At 41.6% G+C, this 14,627-nt stretch overlaps 1 protein-coding gene across 1 annotated transcript; it reads right to left on the bottom strand.

Annotated features, from left to right (window-relative positions):
* Nucleotides 1-1,378: 1,378 nt before the first annotated feature.
* LOC124000217 (solute carrier family 25 member 46-like) lies at nt 1,379-13,589 on the bottom strand. Its single transcript, XM_046306429.1, has 8 exons — nt 13,107-13,589; nt 8,091-8,133; nt 3,959-4,016; nt 3,610-3,687; nt 3,357-3,457; nt 2,741-2,797; nt 2,436-2,493; nt 1,379-2,075 (listed from the first exon to the last, which is right to left on the bottom strand). Exons 1-8 carry the CDS (start codon nt 13,354-13,356, stop codon nt 1,500-1,502), a joined length of 1,221 nt encoding a protein of 406 aa, XP_046162385.1. The 5' UTR covers nt 13,357-13,589; the 3' UTR covers nt 1,379-1,499.
* Nucleotides 13,590-14,627: the final 1,038 nt, after the last annotated feature.

Raw genomic sequence — 14,627 nt, 5'->3', positions numbered from 1 at the left:
AGGTCAGTACAGGTGCATCAAAGCTGGGACCGAGAGACTGAAAAACAGCTTCTATCTCAAGGCCATCAGACTGTTAAACAGCCACCACTAACATTGAGTGGCTGCTGCCAACACACTGTCATTGACACTGACCCAACTCCAGCCATTTTAATAATGGGAATTGATGGGAAATGATGTAAATATATCACTAGCCACTTTAAACTATGCTACCTTATATAATGTTACTTACCCTACATTATTCATCTCATATGCATATGTATATACTGTACTCTACATCATCGACTGCATCCTTATGTAACACATGTATCACTAGCCACTTTAACTATGCCACTTTGTTTACTTTGTCTACACACTCATCTCATATGTATATACTGTACTCGATACCATCTACTGTATGCTGCTCTGTACCATCACTCATTCATATATCCTTATGTACATGTTCCTTATCCCCTTACACTGTGTATAAGACAGTAGTTTTGGAATTGTTAGTTAGATTACTTGTTGGTTATCACTGCATTGTCGGAACTAGAAGCACAAGCATTTCGCTACACTCACATTTAACATCTGCTAACCATGTGTATTTGACAAATACAATTTGATTTGATTTGATTTGATTCCTGTAGGTTCATGCTCTACAACATCCGCAGAGTACGACCCTGCCTCACACAGGAAGCGGCGCAGGTCCTAATCCAGGCACTTGTCATCTCCCGTCTGGATTACTGCAACTCGCTGTTGGCTGGGCTCCCTGCCTGTGCCAATAAACCCCTTCAACTCATCCAGAACGCCGCAGCCCGTCTGGTGTTCAACCTTCCCAAGTTCTCTCACGTCACCCGCTCCTCCGTTCTCTCCACTGGCTTCCAGTTGAAGCTTGCATCCGCTACAAGACCATGGTGCTTGCCTACGGAGCTGTGAGGGGAACGGCACCTCAGTACCTCCAGGCTCTGATCAGGCCCTACACCCAAACAAGGGCACTGCGTTCATCCACCTCTGGCCTGCTCGCCTCCCTACCACTGAGGAAGTACAGCTCCCGCTCAGCCCAGTCAAAACTGTTCGCTGCTCTGGCCCCCCAATGGTGGAACAAACTCCCTCACGACGCCAGGACAGCGGAGTCAATGACCACCTTCCGGAGACACCTGAAACCCCACCTCTTTAAGGAATACCTAGGATAGGATAAGTATCCCCCCCCCCTTTAAGATTTAGATGCACTATTGTAAAGTGACTGTTCCACTGGATGTCATAAGGTGAATGCACCAATTTGTAAGTCGCTCTGGATAAGAGCGTCTGCTAAATGACTTAAATGTAAATGTAAATGTAATTAGGGACACCATTCTCGGCAAAACACTCGAAATGTGCTTCTGGACAGAAAAAATAATCAAGCCATCTTTTGGTATTTTAGTTTTTTCGAAAATGACAACATTTTCCAGAATGAGCAAAAAAAAATCAGGGTTTCAAAGGGGCAACCACCAATGAACATTTAGGAATATTTTGCATAGTTTTTTTTAGGCGTTTTGCAGCAAGGTGGAATAGATCACCTTGGTGATCTGCAGCACGGCGGCGTGTAGAGAGTACTGCACCACGATGGAGCCGAAGCCTTTGTAGAATCCCAGGGCTCCCTCCTCTCGCCGGATCACATTTACACAGTCCAGGATGCCTTCATACTGCGTGTTGATGGGCAGGACCTCAAAGCCCAGGTCTGTGTTGTCGATGATGGTGCGCGTGCCCTGGATGTGGAGCCTGTGCATCACCATCTCCAGCGGATAGAGGAGGACATCGGCACACAGACTGGCCACAAAACTAGCCATGAGTTCTGGGAAGTAAGCATCCAGCATAGTCTGGACCGTCTCCGAGCCGTCCACAGGCTGCTTGGCCGGACTCTTCCGGCGCAGGAGGAAGAGAACAAGCCTATGCACGGTGGAGCTCACCACATAGTGGAGGACCCCGTGGAGCACGGTGGGGAGCATGAGACCCCATAGGGGCAGCAGGCGCTTGCTGTGGGGGACGCCCATTCCCATGACCCGGCCCACACCCTCCTTCACACAGTCCAGGATGCCAGGGTTGTCCCGGATGATCTCACTCTGGGGACACACAAAAAGGGACACTATGGGTGTGGTGCATATTTCATGGTTAATACAGAATGATCTGAAATGATCTCTGCATGTGTGTTTGGATTGAAAAGACCAGCTCTGTGATACTGTTAAAAGGTTGAGTTTTGCAAAAACATGAAGTCATATTTATCTTTATTAGACAATGGACGAACAATGATCTTCACACTCAAGATTATCTTTATGTTGTTGGGAAACTCACCCAAAGTCAGTTAGAAAGTGAAGGGGAGTTATAGAAGATACAGATGGACAAGATAAGGACAGCCAAAATACAACAGACCACAAAGGGATCATCATCCATATACAGTAAGTATGAAGTATGGACACACTCACCTGCACAGTTTCAATGAGGCTTGCTGAGTAAAATGGCATGGCAACCACACAGGTCAAACTGTAAAAAGGAGATACACAATAACTGGTCATAAGATCAAAGCATTCTACTGAAATAAAGATATCAGCACCATCTGATAACAGCATCTAAATGTAAAGTCCCTTCTCTATTACCCTGCACACTTTTTTTATACATATGAATATGCACTCTATAGTTATGCAATTAAATGATCACTTACCATACTGTTACTTGTAAGTTACAGTATAAAAACCATTCATTATTTAGGAAAGAAAATAAATGTTATTACCCTTTCAGAACCAAATGCCCAATAACTTGCTTGGGGTTCCATTTGTGGGAGAGTTCTCTGAGAACAAACAAACAAGCATAGTCAGTCCTCTATCCAAGGTACCAGGTAAGTAAGTGTTCATTTATTTCAAACAAGGTGATTTAACATAATTCAGATTCAGGTTGGTTTAAACTAGTTATTGTATTGTTTGAACACTTATTTTTGAAGTATACTCTATAGTTTGTTTCATGCCGTTTTTTCCCCATTCATTTAAAGCTGTTAGTGGTCTTCGATTTTGGTACTGGAACTTTGTGATCATCTCACTGGAACCCTTGGGAGCTGATAGATATAGCCTCTCTTGAGTATAATCACCTACCTCCAGCATGTTCTGGTAGTGGCTAGAGGCCACATAGTGAGTGGAAGTTTGACACCTAACGCCATTTAAAAGGATGACTTGCAATTGATGTTGTGCTCGATTTTTATCAACAGCAATACAAACATTTTATTTTTGTTTGTCAAAGTCTTGTCAAAGATATGGTGTGCGATCAGGCGAGGACTAAAGGCAATGACTAATATAAGCAATATTCCCATTGGCTAGTTTTCTTGTCTCAAATATCCTCCAACAGTAAATGCATACCGTGGTAGTGGAGTGCATTCACTTATGATGCCTTCTGTTCCCAATGTGACTCCCTGTACCACAAAGGTGCTGCCCATTCCTTTCCATAAGGCCTTAGGACCCTGCAAGCAGACAATTCACAAAAATATACCGGCATTAAAACATGTTAGCCCAAAATCCACATTTTCAACATCTTTTGAACATTTTTTGTGGTGATATTTGTTAGGCCTATTTGTGAATGTTGGGTTTTGGGTTTGTGAAAAGCATTTCCTACCTGACTCTTGGTGACATTATACATCACATTGATAGCAGTCAATGGGGACAGATGGTAGCACCTGGCGTGATAATTGACCTGGAAGCAACAAACAAACAGAATTAGGAATGATTTATTTATTATTACTACTTACTTCAACTTAGTTCATTAAATACTTACTTCAAGCTCACGGGAGGTGAAACCTTAAGTAGCATTATAATGGGCAACTGTGATACACCCATGAAGATTTATTTACTGTATTGTAGATAGATTTGAGTCAACAGAGTACACCAAAGCCTAAGGATGGAACACATACAGACTCTGAACATGTGAATTGTGGCATATACTGCATGGCTGACCGTAGGCTTACCTGGCACTGACGACGAAACACAATGCAAGGGTGAGCCAGGACATTTTCAGTAAAGAGACTGGAAGAAGAAGACATGGTGTGAACACAGTGCCTTCAGAAAGTATTCACACCCTTTGACTTTTTCCACATTTTGTTGTGTTACAACCTGATTTTAAAATGGATTAAATTGAGATTCAGACATTGAATATCCCTTTGAACATGGTGAATTTATTAAATACACTTTGGATGGTGTATCAAAACACCCAGTCACTACAAAGATACAGGCATCCTTCCTAACTCAGTTGCCAGAGAGGAAGGATTCCGCTCAGGGATTTCACTATGAGGACAATGTTGACTTTATAACAGTCACAGCCTTTAAAATAATTGAGGATAGATCAACAACATTGTAGTTACTCCACAATACTAACACATTTTCATAAGTATTCACACCTGACTCAATATTTTGTAGAAGCACAGCATGTTCTGCAGCTTTTATAGCTGTGAGTCTTTCTGGGTAAGTCTCTAAGAGCTTTCCACACCTGGATTGTGAAACATTTTCCCATTATTATTTTCAATAGTCTTCAAGCTCTGTTAAATTGGTTGCTGATCATTGCTAGACAAACATTTTCCGGTCTTTGCATAGATTTGCAAGTAGATTTAAGTCAAAACTGTAACTTGGCCACAGGAATATTCACTGTCTTCTTGGTAAGCAATTCCAGTGTAGATTTGGCCTTGTGTTTCAGGTTATTGTCCTGCTGAAAGGTGAATTCACCTCCCAGTGTCTGGTGGAAAGCAGATTGAACTGGTTTTTCCTCTGAGATTTTGCCTGTGCTTAGCTCCAGTCTGATAAAAAAATTTAACTGAAAAACTCCATAGTCCTTAACGATTACAAGAACACTCATAACATAACAGCCACCAGTATGCTTGAAAATATAGAGAATGGTACTCAGTATTGTGTTGTATTGGATTTGCCTCAATCATAACACTTTGTTTTCAGCACAAAAAGTGAATTCCTTTTTGTAGTATTACTGTAGTGCCTTGTGCAAACAAGATGCATGTTTTGAAATATTTTTGTTCTGTACAGTTTCTCTTCTTTTCACTCTGTAAACGTGATATTTCTGTATTTGATTTTCAATAAATTAGCAAACATTTCTAAAAACATGTTTTGAATTTGTGATTATGGCATAATGTGTGTAGATGGATTAAATCTGATTGTTTTCACATCCATTTTGAATTCAGGCTGTAACAAAACAAATGGTGGAATAAGTTGAGGGTTATGAATACTTTCTGAAGGCACTGTACAATTAAGGCAGTTTATACAATTTAAAAAAACATTACAATACATTCACAGATTTCACAACACACTGTGTGCCCTCAGGCCCCTACTCCACCACTACCACATATCTACAGTACTAAATCCATGTGTATGTATAGTGTGTATGTTATCGTGTGTGTGTGTGTGTGTGTGGCTTCACTTTCCATAAGTAAAAAAAAAAAAATTATATGTTTTTTAAAATATAATTTTACTGCTTGCGTCAGTTCCATGTAGTCATGGCTCTATGTAGTACTGTGTGCCTCCCATAGTCTGTTCTGGACTTGGGGACTGTGAAGGGACCTCTTGTAGCATGTCTTGTGGGGTATGCATGGGTGTCCGAGTAGTTGTGTGTGCCACTACTGTGTGCCAGTAGTTTAGACAGACAGCTCAGTGCATTCAACATGTCATGTCAACATTCAATACCTCTCATAAATAAAAGTAGTGATGAAGTCAATCTCTCCTCCACTTTCAGCCAGGAGAGATTGACATGCATATGATTAATATTAGCTCGCTGTGTAGTTCCAAGGGCCAGCCGTGCTGCCTTGTTCTGAGCCAATTGCAATTTTCTTAAGTCCTTTTTTGTGGCACCTGACCACACGACTGAACAGTAGTCAAGGTGCAACAAAACTAGGGCCTGTAGAACCTGCCTTGCTGATAGTGATGTTAAGAAGGCAAAGCATCGCTTTATTATAGACAGACTTCTCCCCATCTTAGCTACTCATTTCCACATTATTTATTACAAGATTTAGTTAAGGTTTAGGGTTAAGTGAGTGTTTTGTTCCAAATACAATGCTTTTAGTTTTAGAAATATTTAGGGCTAACTTATTCCTTGCCACCCACTTTGAAACTAACTGCAGCTCTTTGTTGAGTGTTGCAGTCATTTCAGTCACTGTAGTAGCTGATGTGTATAGCATTGAGTCATCCGCATACAAAGACACTCTCTGGCTTTACTCAAAGTCAGTGGCATGTCGTTAGTAAAAATTGAAAAAGGCAAGGGGCCTAAACAGCTACCCTGGGGAATTCCTGATTCTAACTGGATTATATTTCAGAGGCTTCCATTAAAGAACACCCTCTGTGTTCTGTTAGACAAGTAAACTCTTTATCCATAATATAGCAGGGGGTGTAAAGCCATAACACATACGTTTTTCCAGCAGCAGACTACGATCGATAATGTCAAAAGCAGCACTGAAGTCTAACAAGACAGCCCCCGCAATCATTTGATCATCAATTTCTCTCAGCCAACCATGCACTGTACATACGGTGCATTCGGAAAGTATTAAGACCCCTTGACTTTTTCCACATTTTGTTACATTACAGCCTTATTTGAAAAATTATGACATATAAAAACAGAAATACCTTATTGACACAAGTATTCAGACCCTTTGTTATTAGACTGTAAATTGAGCTCAGGTCATCCTGTTTCCATTGATCATCTTTGAGATGTTTCTACAACCTGATTGGACTCCACCTGTGGTAAATTCAATTGATTGGACCTGATTTGGAAAGGCACACACCTGTCAGAGCAAAAACCAAGCCATGAGGTCAAAATCATTGTCCGTAGAGCTCCGAGACAGGATTGTGTCGAGGCACAGATCTGGCGAAGGGTACCAAAAAATGTCTGCAGCATTGATGGTCCCAAGGACAAAGTGGCTTCAATAATTCTTAAATAGAATAAGTTTGGCACCACCACCTAGAGCTGGCCGCCTGACCAAACTGAGAAATCGGGGGAGAAGGGCCTTGGTCAGGGAGCTCCAGAGTTCCTCTGTGGAGACAACCTCCCAGAAGGACAACCATCTGTGCAGCACTCCACCAATCAGGCCTTTGTGGTAGAGTGGCCGGACGGAAACCACTCCTCAGTAAAAGGCACAGGACAACCCGCTTGGAGTTTGCCAAAAAGCAACTAATAGTCTCTCAGACCATGACAAACAAGATTCTCTGGTCAGATTATCTGGCCTGAATTCCAAGCGTCACGTCTGTTGAAAACCTGGCACCATCCCTACGGTGAAGCATGTTGGTGGCAGCCTCATGCTGTGTGGATGTTTGTCAGCGGCAGGGAATGGGATCAAGGGAAAGATGAATGGAGCAAAGTAGAGAGATCCTTGATGAAAACATGCTCCAGAGTGCTCAGGACCTCAGACTGGGGTGAAGGTTCACCTTCCAACAGGACAACGACCCTAAGCACACAGCCAAGACAATGCAGAAGTGGCTTCGCGACAAGCTTCCTAATGTCCTTGAGTGGCCCAGCCAGAGCCCAGACTTGAACCCAATCGAACATCTCTGGAGAGACCTGAAAATATCTGTGGAGCGACACACCACATCCAACCTGGCAGAGCTTGAGAGGATCTGCAGAGAAGAATGTGAGAAACTCCCCAAATACAGGTGTGCCAAGCTTGTAGCATCATACACAAGAAGACTTGAGGCTGTAATCACTGCCAAAGGTGCTTCAACAAAGTACTGAGTAAAGGGTCTGAATACTTATGCAAATGTGATTTTTCATTTTTTAAATTTTATTTGATAAATTAGCAAACATTTCTAAATGTGCTTTGTCATTATGGGGTATTGTGTGTAGATAGATGAGGGGGATTAAAAAAAATCAATTTTAGAATAAGCTTGTAACATAACAAAATGTGGAAAAAGTCAAGGGGTCTGAATACTTTCCGAATGCACTGTATTGGCTTACTGCTTTCCTTTTTCCAAACACTTTGACTGTATATATAATGTTTAATGATGGAAATTGTTTGTTTAATGTAAATGTTTACTTTCCTTTAGAAGTCAAGATGGATCATAGTCATCTCTTTACTACTAAACTACCACTGAATTACTGAAACATTGAATTACCTTGCAAGCCCGATACCAAATCCAGCAAATCTGTTCAACTGCTCTGAAAGAGAAAGAACATATACATGTGAATGAATATCTAACAGCAACATTTAATGGAAAACCTTATTTATTGTTATACATAAATAAATCATAGTCATGCAAGTCACTCAATATTTTGAGCATCATAGGCTAAGTAGCTGAGAAATTAGACTCGTCGAATTGAGTTTATTGTCAACAAACAAGTAGAGCATCAAATATACTGCAAGGGTCACAGCCTCACTGGGGGAAGCACACGTATTAGTCGGAGGTGTAAAGTCACCAAGACACGCAAACCCCCCCCAAATGTTATTAGTCGTGTACACAGATTTGCAGGTGCAGTGAAATGCTTGTGTTTCTAGCTCCAACAGTGCAGTAATACTTAGCAATAAAATAAAAAACAATACACACAAAATTATCGGAAATATCAGAACGAGCAATGTTAGAGACTGGATGATATAAATATACACATACTACTGTTCAAAAGTTTGGGGTCACTTTGAAATGTCCTTCTTTTTGAAAGAAAAGCTAATTTTTTGTCCAATAAAATAACATCAAATTGATCATAAATACAGTGTAGACATTGTTAATGTTGTAAATGACTATTGTAGCTGGAAACGGCAGATTTTTTAATGTAATATCTACATAGGCCCATTATCAGCAACCATCACTCCTGTGTTCCAATGGCACGTTGTGTTAGCTAATCCAAGTTTATCATTTTAAAAGGCTAACTGATTATTAGAAAACCCTTCTGCAATTATATTAGCACAGCTGAAAACTGTTGTTCTGATTAAAGAAGCAATAGAACGGGCCTTCTTTAGACTAGTTGAGTATCTGGAACATCAGCATTTGTGGTTCGATTACAGTCTCAAAATGGCCAGAAACAAAGACCTTTCTTCTCTAACTCGTGAGGGTTTGATTACAGGCTCAACATGGCCAGAAACAAAGACCTTTCTTCTGAAACTCGTCAGTCTATTCTTCTTCTGAGAAATGAAGGCTATTCCATGCGAGAAATTGACAAGAAACTGAAGATCTGGTACAACGCTGTGTACTACTCCCTTCACAGAACACAGCAAACTGGCCCTAACCAGAATAGACAGAGGAGTGGGAGGCCCCGGTGCACAACTGAGCAAGAGGACAAGTACATTAGAGTGTCTAGTTTGAGAAACAGACGCCTCACAAGTCCTCAACTGGCAGGTTCATTAAATAGTACCTGCAAAACAACAGTCTCAACGTCAACAGTGAGGAGGCAACTCCGGGATGCCAGCCTTCTAGGCAGAGGTGCAAAGAAAAAGCCATATCTCAGACTGGCCATTAAAAAGAAAAGATTAAGGTCTCCCGAGTGGCGCAGTGGTCTAAGGCTTTGCATCGCAGTGCTAGCTGTGCCACTAAAGATTCTGGTTTGTACCCAGGCTCTGTTCCAACCAGGAGGCCCATGGGGCGGCGCACAATTGGCCCAGAGTTGTCCGGGTTAGGGAGGATTTGGCCGGCAGGAATATCCTAGTCTCATCGCGCACTAGCGACTCTTGTGGCGGGCCGGGCGCAGTGCACGCTGACCAGGTCGCCAGGTATACGGTGTTTCCTCCGACACATTGGTGCGGCTGGCTCCTGGGTTGGATGGGCATTGTGTCAAGAAGCAGTGCGGCTTGGTTGGGTTGTGTTTCGGAGGACGCATGGCTCTCAATCTTCGCCTCTCCCGAGTCTGTGCGGGAGTTCAAGCGATGAGACAAGACTGTAACTTCTACCAATTGGATACCATGAAAAAGGGATGAAAAAAATAAATAAAAAGATAGGCAAAAGAACACGGACACTGGAAAGAGGAACTCTGCCTCGAAGGCCAGCATCCCGGAGTTGCCTCTTCACTGTTGACGTTGACCCAATCCACTGCAGACTTGTTGATGTGGATGGGGGAGTGCTCTCTCTGCTGTCTCCTGTAGTCCACAATCTGCTCTTTTGTTTTGTTGAGGGACAGGTTATTTTCCTCCTCCCTTTAGGCTGTCTCATCGTTGTTTGTAATCCATCCATGTCTTCATCACTGGAAGAGCATCTTGTGTCTCAACCGATGGTGGGCACAACAGAAAAACCTCATGATGTAAAATAGCGAACATGAAAAATGTTTTTAATTTACGCATTGTTAGATAATTGATGTTAATGGTTTAAGGTTTGTAAAGCTTTTAAATGACATCAAACTCAACTGTTTATATTTTCCATTGAAGAAGACATGGATGTCTCATGGTATGGTATGCAAAATGGGTCAATTTTGAGCATGTTTATCTCATTAATGTTTTGGCATTCATGTCCAAAAAGTCCCTATCTGACCACTTCTTCCACGGGCAAACATCAATGGAAAGTTTTGAATAAACCAAGACCTGGCCGTCTCAATAAATATCCAATAAATGTCGTTCCACTTCAAATCAAATCAAATCAAATTTTATTTGTCACATACACATGGTTAGCAGATGTTAATGCGAGTGTAGCGAAATGCTTGTGCTTCTAGTTCCGACAATGCAGTGATAACCAACAAGTAATCTAACTAACAATTCCAAAACTACTGTCTTATACACAGTGTAAGGGGATAAGGAACATGTACATAAGGATATATGAATGAGTGATGGTACAGAGCAGCATACAGTAGATGGTATCGAGTACAGTATATACATATGAGATGAGTGTGTAGACAAAGTAAACAAAGTGGCATAGTAAAGTGGCTAGTGATACATGTGTTACATAAGGATGCAGTCGATGATGTAGAGTACAGTATATACATATGCATATGAGATGAATAATGTAGGGTAAGTAACATTATATAAGGTAGCATAGTTTAAAGTGGCTAGTGATATATTTACATCATTTCCCATCAATTCCCATTATTAAAATGGCTGGAGTTGGGTCAGTGTCAATGACAGTGTGTTGGCAGCAGCCACTCAGTGTTAGTGGTGGCTGTTTAACAGTCTGATGGCCTTGAGATAGAAGCTGTTTTTCAGTCTCTCGGTCCCAGCTTTGATGCACCTGTACTGACCTCGCCTTCTGGATGATAGCGGGGTGAACAGGCAGTGGTTCGGGTGGTTGATGTCCTTGATGATCTTTATGGCCTTCCTGTAACAACGGGTGGTGTAGGTGTCCTGGAGGGCAGGTAGTTTGCCCCCGGTGATGCGTTGTGCAGTCCTCACTACCCTCTGGAGAGCCTTACGGTTGAGGGTGGAGCAGTTGCCGTACCAGGCGGTGATACAGCCCGCCAGGATGCTCTCGATTGTGCATCTGTAGAAGTTTGTGAGTGCTTTTGGTGACAAGCCGAATTTCTTCAGCCTCCTGAGATTGAATAGGCGCTGCTGCGCTTCTTCACGACGCTGTCAGTGTGAGTGGACCAATTCAGTTTGTCTGTGATGTGTATGCCGAGGAACTTAAAACTAGCTACCCTCTCCACTACTGTTCCATCGATGTGGATAGGGGGGTGTTCCCTCTGCTGTTTCCTGAAGTCCACAATCATCTCCTTAGTTTTGTTGACGTTGAGTGTGAGGTTATTTTCCTGACACCACACTCCGAGGGCCCTCACCTCCTCCCTGTAGGCTGTCTCGTCGTTGTTGGTAATCAAGCCTACCACTGTTGTGTCGTCCGCAAACTTGATGATTGAGTTGGAGGCGTGCGTGGCCACGCAGTCGTGGGTGAACAGGGAGTACAGGAGAGGGCTCAGAACGCACCCTTGTGGGGCCCCCGTGTTGAGGATCAGCGGGGAGGAGATGTTGTTGCCTACCCTCACCACCTGGGGGCAGCCCGTCAGGAAGTCCAGTACCCAGTTGCACAGGGCGGGGTCGAGACCCAGGGTCTCGAGCTTGATGACGAGCTTGGAGGGTACTATGGTGTTGAATGCCGAGCTGTAGTCGATGAACAGCATTCTCACATAGGTATTCCTCTCATGATTGTGTCCCACTTGTTGTTGATTCTTCACAAAAAAATACAGTTTTATATCTTTATGTTTGAAGCCTGAAATGTGGCAAAAGGTCGCAAAGTTCAAGGGGGCCGAATACTTTCGCAAGGCACTGTAGCAACACCTGAGGGAATGGCATCTAAAACAATTGCAAAATCTTTAGATGTTACAGGGACCTTGTAAAGTGATAAGAATTCTTTATAACTGAGTAAAAGACCCTCTGCATTTACCAGTTGGCTCACCAATAGGATATTATTTCTGAACCAATATTCTAAAAACAGAGAGGTATTTTTATACAATATATCCTGATTATTCCATATATAATATCTGTGTGGAGAAAAATTGTGTTTATAAATGAAGGACCATGACAAGAAAACCTGCTGGTGAAAAGCAGAAAGTTTCACTGGAACTTTATCAATATTATAATTGCAAAACAACATGAAGTTAAGGCCACCAAAAGTAGAGAAGACATGATGAGGAATAAAATTCCAGATAGAAGTGGGTCTTCTTAGGAATTGTTTTATCCAATTGATCTTTAAAGTATTATTTAAAGTAGCAAAATCCAGAAAATGCAGTCCACCATTCTCATAAGTGTTCATTACAACAGTTTTCCTAATGTAATGGGTACGGTTTCTCCAAAGAAAGTTGAAAAGCATCTGGTCTATCTCCATGCTTATTTTACGGTCAAGATATAAAGATAGAGCACCATATGTTAGTCTAGAGATACCTTCAGCCTTGGTTATTAGGACTCTACCTTTTAAAGATAAGTCCCTCTGTAGCCATTGATTTAGTTTCTTCTGGATTGTTTTAATAAGAGGGTTGAAATTGAGTAAGCCTCTAGACTTCTGATCCTATGTAAGGGTTATGCCTAAATATGTAAGTTCTTCTTTTACTGGAATATCATAATATGAAGGTGTCACACAATATTTGACAGCCATGAGTTCACATTTCTTAATGTTAAGATATAGACCAGACGCTTTCACATTCAAACACTCATGACACAGTGACGATTTCGTGTCGTAGTCATTGTTGTGAATGATAATGGTCAGCGTTGCTGAAATGATGTCCCCTACCGGATGGAGGAGCTGTGGGCAGAGTCTCTTCAGCACCAGGTGCTGCAGGGGCCGCCTCAAATTGGGGCGTGCGTTCACCAAAATGTAAATTTCGGCTACCTGGAATATCTGGCGGTGTTGTTACCCAATTCTGCAGGTCCACACTAGAAGAATTATTAAATGACCTTCCACTGTAGCCCCCACTGTAAGCAGGATCCTCAATACCTCTGTAACCTAAACCATCAAAATTGTCCGGTCGCCGAGAAGTCATCCTGCACGAGAGCTAAATAGGAGTGACAGCTCCTTTGATATCACGACTAACGTTAGTCAAATAAATATATGTAACTATACCACTTTTTAAATATACGAGAAACACATTAAAAATTAAAATGAACCACAGTATAACACCAATTTCGACCACTAGCAAGCTAGCCACCCTAAATTACTTCGTTAGATACGCTAGATAGCGAGCAAAATAACAACACGAATGAACTGTCAGCTGATCATATCAGCGGCTCGTCAGAAACACTAAAAAGGTACATCCTGGTCATGGAATTTTGAAGTTTGTCAAAATAAAAGTTCCCCGTGTAATAGTAGAACCGTGTCAATAACCTGTATTTATTCATGATATATGAAACATAATTAGCTAAACATTAACAATGAATCTTATTTATTTATATTTAAGTGACATTTGCATTAAATGTAGGTTTTAAAACATGTTCCAAGGTCAAATGAAAGGCCACAATGTGAATCACTGTATATGGAATACATATACAGCTAAATCTATTCTGGGTGCCACAGTAAAGGTGTTGTAGGGGATACTCAATAGGGTCTGTAGAATGTATATATGGTGTCATTTCATGGGGCTCTCAATAATACAGAGTATTTCATATACAGTGATTCATATTGTGGCCAATGGAATTGATGAAGTAAAAGGCCAGCAACACTCTGCATTTACTCAAAGCTCCATGAAATGACACCACATATAGATTCTACAAACCCTACTGAGTATTCCCAACAACACTTTTACATCGGCACATAGAAACATTTTTCTATATAATACCATGTGTAATTTATAGGCCTACAGTGCATTATTTACATTTTATTTAACTAGGAAGTCAGTTAAGAACACATTTTTATTTACAATGATGGCCTACCCTGGACAATGCTAGGCCAGTTGTGTGGTTCCCTATGGGACTCACATTCACAGCCAGATTTGATTCAGCCTGGAATTGAACCAGGGACTGTAGTGATGCCTCTTGCACTGAGTTACAGTGCCTTAGAATGCTGTGCCACTTGGGAGCCCTGCATTTGGACCAATGGAATGGGTGGAGTAGAAATGGCTACTGGGTAGACCACAGTCATCCAAGAAATTACACCATGTATAGATTTCAGTGCAAGATCAGTAGGGTTTCTTGAATATTATTTTCTTTACATTCATTTAATTAAGCTCCAGCCATTTCTCAATGTGCTCCACCTTATAATATAATCTTATATAAAGTAGTAATTATCTTTAGTTTAGATATTTCCCCGATGTAGTTA

This window comes from Oncorhynchus gorbuscha, linkage group LG16 (assembly GCF_021184085.1).
Source record: "Oncorhynchus gorbuscha isolate QuinsamMale2020 ecotype Even-year linkage group LG16, OgorEven_v1.0, whole genome shotgun sequence".
Lineage (NCBI taxonomy): Eukaryota > Metazoa > Chordata > Actinopteri > Salmoniformes > Salmonidae > Oncorhynchus > Oncorhynchus gorbuscha.
The sequence above is the reverse complement of the archived record's forward strand: the minus strand, read 5'-3'. Positions and strand labels throughout refer to the sequence as shown.

Excerpts from the sequence above, each read along its gene's own strand:
- LOC124000217 (XM_046306429.1), bottom strand. The coding sequence starts at position 13,356 with ATGACTTCTCGGCGACCGGACAATTTTGATGGTTTAGGTTACAGAGGT. Across the intron at positions 8,134-13,106 it reads GCCCACAGCTCCTCCATCCG|AGCAGTTGAACAGATTTGCT; the intron begins GTAGGGGACATC and ends TTTCTCTTTCAG. Across the intron at positions 3,688-3,958 it reads TGTTTCGTCGTCAGTGCCAG|GTCAATTATCACGCCAGGTG; the intron begins GTAAGCCTACGG and ends TGTTGCTTCCAG.